Source organism: Monopterus albus, unplaced genomic scaffold (genome assembly GCF_001952655.1).
Source record: "Monopterus albus unplaced genomic scaffold, M_albus_1.0 scaffold324.1, whole genome shotgun sequence".
Classification (NCBI taxonomy): Eukaryota; Metazoa; Chordata; class Actinopteri; order Synbranchiformes; family Synbranchidae; genus Monopterus; species Monopterus albus.
In genome coordinates, this window is record NW_018128204.1 from 424,569 (window position 1) to 429,697 (window position 5,129).

A 5,129-nucleotide genomic window follows, 5' to 3' on the forward strand; every position below is an offset into this window, starting at 1 on the left:
GAGGAGGCCCCGGGGAAGACCCAGGACACGCTGGAGGGACTATGTCTCTCAGCTGGCCTGGGAACGCCTTGGCATTCCCCCGGAGGAGCTGGAGGAAGTGTCTGGGGAGAGGGAAGTCTGGGCATCTTTGCTTAGACTGCTGCCCCCACGACCCAGTCCCGGATAAGTGGAGGAAAATGGATGGATGGATGGATGACAAAGAGAACATCACAACTGTGGTCAAGAAAGTGGCTCGTCTCAACTTTCTGAACTTCCTGAATGTGAAAAACACAGCCAACACAATGGGCTGAAAAACACTGAAGTGGTCTCTTGAACTCAGAGGAACTGCAAGTCAAGACTGCATTACCAACTGCTGCCTAGGAATCAAAGATCCCAAAACGACCCAAAACCCACAAATTAACCAGTGTCATTTGGGATTTTGTATTTTAAATTGTTTAGGAATTTGAATCACTAAAGTATCAGCTAAGACAGGCCCTGCATTATTGCAAATTACACAGTACCTAGTGTTTCACTGAATTCCCACTGTGAGGGCGCAAAAGCAAATTTTTTTCCAAGGTGGGTTTGAGTCAGATGATGATTTTCTGTGAGTTCATCATTATAAGCAAAACCTTTAACACTGTATGTGGAGAGTCAATCCACTGTTAATGTAAAGTTATTGATGAGAGACTCTTTAAGTGAACGTTGGAGAAGACGGTACGCTCACATTTCTGTCACCCGGCAATATCAAATAATATATCAGAGAGCTGACCTGGGTAAAAAATATCATATGAAGCTACTATAGTATTGTACAGACTTGGTCATAAAGCTGATTACTTTTAGTCACCAAATCTACCTGTCATATTCCATAGTCATTTCGAGTTCAATAGTATGTCCCAGAGTTTGGAGACATGCATTCAAGTTGTCTAGCTCATTAGACGTCATATTAAGCTGAGCTTATGACCTCTTTCTACAGTAACAGCCAGTTTACATAATGTCTTTATTTTGCATCAGTTACTGTATGTAAACACTGGTAGTCATAGGACAAAACATCTTTACAACTGTCTTTACAACTGCAGAAATATTCTCTTGCTTCTCTAAAATCAGCATCTGCAGCCTGCCAACATTCACATTCAGAATGACCACTTCTATATCTTCTTTTTTTTAAGAAATGGGAGAGTCCTGTGGATTTTTCCCCATTGCTTTTATCGTGGCTTAACTGATGAAAATAAACGGCTGATGCAAACCACATCACAGCAGAACTCTCATTAGCCATGAAGACAGTGGAGCTCTGCACTGATTACATTTGCATAATGCGTGTACATGTACACTACATTTTATCTTGGTGTTCTCACCACGTCAAGGATGAGCGTATTGATGTCAAAGTTGGGCTTCTTCTTCACGCCTCGGATGACACAGCTTTGGACCATGGCGCCTCCACATTCCACCTGCAGGCTTGGGGAGGTAACACTGGCCAGCTGGAAACTCTTCAGGTTACGAACTCCCCAAGCTAATATCTGAAAGCAGGCACAAAGAGGAGTTACTGATTAGTTATTTTTGACTTAATGTGGTAAAATGGCCTTCACAATTTCCTAAAGCCCAATGCGGCATGTTTAGATTTCTTGTTATGTTCAACAAACGATACCTCAATGGCAGTTCTCTGCAGAACAGGTTTGATTCCCTGAGGAATCATGAAGACGTTGGGCTCTCTCTGAGGTGGTGGGTATGGAAGGTCCGACTCCTCTGGCTGGCAACAGGATCATATGACATCAAAGAGAGACCCCCCCAAAAAAAAAAAAAAACACATGACAATGACCCATGCTGTTAATTCTGCTGCTTTTTCAAAGTAATATAAATACTCTATACTCTATGAAAATATGTAACAAAAAAAGCTGCTGTCTGGATTATGGATTATGCAAATAAAAGAGATGGGGAGTTAAAGATGAACCAAATGAATAGGCAGAAGAAATGATTATTATATGAAGGCCAATCTCTAACGTGTACATATGATAAAGATGTGTGTGTGTTGTACAGTAAATGGACAGTCAGAAATGAAACTGGATGGGTAGAAGTACAATGTTATAGTGTGCATGTTTCTATGTTGTACCCATTTCTGCAGGTTTTCAGAGAGGAATCCTGGAAACATCAACTGAGGAAGCAAAACACAGAAAAAGACAAAAACGATAAACAAACATCACAAACCTGCTGTAATATCAAACTTTTCTAATAAGTAAATACAAAATGGGTAAAACAGAGGGCCTCTAGCTGCCTCGGGTGTCAGACTCTTCCACCCATGGTTCTGATGGATACAATTGTATTTTTATCCTCATTAAAGTCATTTTAAGTGTTTTTATTATAAAAGGTGTGACGTGTGTTTTACCTCATCTAGAACGTGGGTGGAGGTCATGATGTCTCCCTGTAGGTGAGACAGAAAGTTAGATTTTAAAGGCAAAAAATGTACAAAAAATGGAAACAAAGAAATATTCAAGAAAAAGAATAGAAAAGAAAACAAATTAAACAGATGCATTAAACTTACCTCTTGACCTGGGATATGGTGAATTGCCGGCTATAGACACAAAATGAAGGCAGAGTTTTGTTATTAAATTACTGAAATGATAAATTATTATATTTTAAGTTGCTGAACTGAGTTAGGGTCAGTGCATCTCCATTTAAGTAAAATGTATTAAATAAATCCTCATTCACATGTTCACTTATTTTGTCAAAGCTCATCCTCACAAATTTAAATGCACAGATTAAGAATTTATATTCCCAAACCTTTAGACACAACGTGGATTTTTACAAAATTTAAATATGAAGAGAAGGACAACAAAGATATCAGAAGAACATAAGAACCGGATTAGAGAAACCTCTGACCTTTTCTCTACGTATGAGCTCAAAGGCAGCCAGTAGCTCGCCGGCGTTCTTGTTCCCTCGCAGAATGGGGAACCAGGCCAAACGGGGGGAGGGGGTCAAGGTGGGTTGGCACACGCAGCGCCCCATGAACTCATCTGCACCCTGGACAGTTAAAATGCACACATATATTTACACACAAAAGAAAAGCATTTAACAATTATGTATTTGTTTGCCAACAAAGTTAGAAGCTATCAAACACTCACATATGTATCCTGATCATAAAGCTCCACCAACACTTTAGGAGGACTGGACATCACGACCTCTGGGTCACCAAAAATCTCCAACTCGTAGAAGATAAGTGTCTGGTCCCAGGTGGGATTCAGAGTGTTACGCGCCGTCACCGTCCTCTGGGACTGATGGAGGAATGACACAATGGCGTAGGGGTCTGGAGAGAGAGAAACAGTGAAACACAATGAGCATCAGTCTGGTCTTTAATCAGACAGAGCACAAGAAGTGATTCATTTGTGGGGGGGGTTTTTTATATACAGAGAACTTACTAAGTTAAGCTGCACATTTAACTGGGCGCTCCAATGAGTGCACTGCAGCGATGCTATGGCAATTAGGGATGATCAAAAGACACTGGCAACCAAACACAGCAAACTGACAACTTGGACTGCTGACTTTTAAAGTTGATTTATGAATGTTCATGGTCAGAAAACAGATTGTAGAGCTCAGACAGTTTTTAATCATCACAGACTTTTCAGTGAATGGATCTGAACTCTGGGTGTGTGTACATGTGTGTTGCCTGTCGTCATACAGCAGTTACCATGTTGACTGCAGAGACGCCCAACTGTAATGGCAACACAAATTCGGTCGTTGGAATGACAATATGGTATGTAACGTCTGTGTGCGTGTCTGTGTGTACTTATGCGTTTGCGCTCGTGATCCGTCCAGCAGTATTATTTCATGTGAATTATCTTAAATAAAGTGTGGTCTCACTAAACAACAGCAGGTTTGAACTTGTGATTTGATAGACCACATTGTGAGTGTGCATTCATGTGACCAGCCATTTGTCTGTTTTTCTAGCCCAATGAAGGGCACAGTGCTGGCCAGCAATGGCATTCCCATTAGACTGTGAAAGCTATCTCTCTGGCTTATAGCAGCAAAGGTTTCCCAACACTCATCCAGGGCTGTGGCAGCATCATGGGCATCTGTTTAAAGGGGTTTCTGTGGTTAATATTTGTGCAGCTGCCAGTTGCTCTTCACCACATAATTTGTCCGGTTTTACCATCTGGATGCAACAGTTCCCCTGGGCGGCTCATTCTGTCCTCTCTGCTGGGTCCACAGTGCACTAGAGTGTTGGAGTAATGTTGCCCTTGGGTTCAGTTACTGCTCTGTGGGGTGTGAATATACTGTATGTCCCATACAATATGTGTTGTACTGAGTGTATCGACTGAAAGGGAATGAAATGTTATAATTATAATTTCTATTCCCTGAAGGAGCGGAGCAAGGCACAGCACAATGTTGCCCCACTTCACAGCTGAGCTCTACGAAGAGCAGTCACTGAACACAACAGGCGGGGCCGCACTCACATCACTACAAGTTGTCAGCGTTAAGGTGTTTATTGAGCTGTCTTCATCCAGGACACACAAGGGCATGAAATCCCATACAGTATGTGTCGTACCTCGTTGCTCTCCTTCAGGGAACAGAAGTGTATAGTCATAACGTTTTGTTATAACAGATTCCACATCTGGATTTTATGCACTGTTTGTAAGCTGCAATTTGTGTCCTAAGATGCACACTAAAGGATGAGGTTAGGGTTGGGGCCAGGGAACGTGTTCCTAATTAAGGACCTTACAAGTACAGCAGTACAGACTTATGTGTGTGCGTGTGCGTGTGTGTGTGTGTGTGTGTGTGTGTGTGTGTTCAGACTATCCCAATGTTCCACATGGTGACATCAGCAGCTTGGGAATGCCAAGCTTGAGACGGAAGGCTGGGAACGCCACTCAGAGAGGTTTGTTATTAAAGGTCACAAAGGTCAGTATACATATAAACACAACACAGTGTGCACACATGCATGCACCGTTATGCACACACAAAGTGAGTAGTTTGTTATTCTAGAGTCTCTATGGAGCTGTTAACATCAGAGTAAACAGAAGCTAAGTTGCATTTTCCCACCAGCCCTTAATTAACCCTGGAACTGACATACATACACACACACACACACACACACACACACACAGAGAGAGAGAGAGAGAGAGAGAGAGAGAGAGAGAGAGAGAGAGAGAGAGAGAGAGAGA

At 42.1% G+C, this 5,129-nt stretch overlaps 1 protein-coding gene across 10 annotated transcripts in view; it reads right to left on the reverse strand.

The window, feature by feature from the left end:
• dysf (dysferlin, limb girdle muscular dystrophy 2B (autosomal recessive)) overlaps positions 1-5,129 on the reverse strand; it is a 71,280-nt gene that overhangs the window by 39,905 nt on the left and 26,246 nt on the right. For all 10 annotated transcript variants that reach the window (XR_002276934.1, XM_020624280.1, XM_020624277.1 and 7 more), the window contains 7 exons: positions 3,093-3,274; positions 2,851-2,991; positions 2,513-2,542; positions 2,357-2,392; positions 2,084-2,125; positions 1,622-1,723; positions 1,332-1,493 (listed from right to left, as the gene is read on the reverse strand). Coding sequence is in view for 9 of the 10 variants with exons in the window: in XM_020624280.1 (XP_020479936.1) it covers positions 1,332-1,493; positions 1,622-1,723; positions 2,084-2,125; positions 2,357-2,392; positions 2,513-2,542; positions 2,851-2,991; positions 3,093-3,274 (695 nt within the window). In the remaining variant the exon portion in view is untranslated. The remainder of the gene's footprint in view (positions 1-1,331; positions 1,494-1,621; positions 1,724-2,083; positions 2,126-2,356; positions 2,393-2,512; positions 2,543-2,850; positions 2,992-3,092; positions 3,275-5,129) is intronic.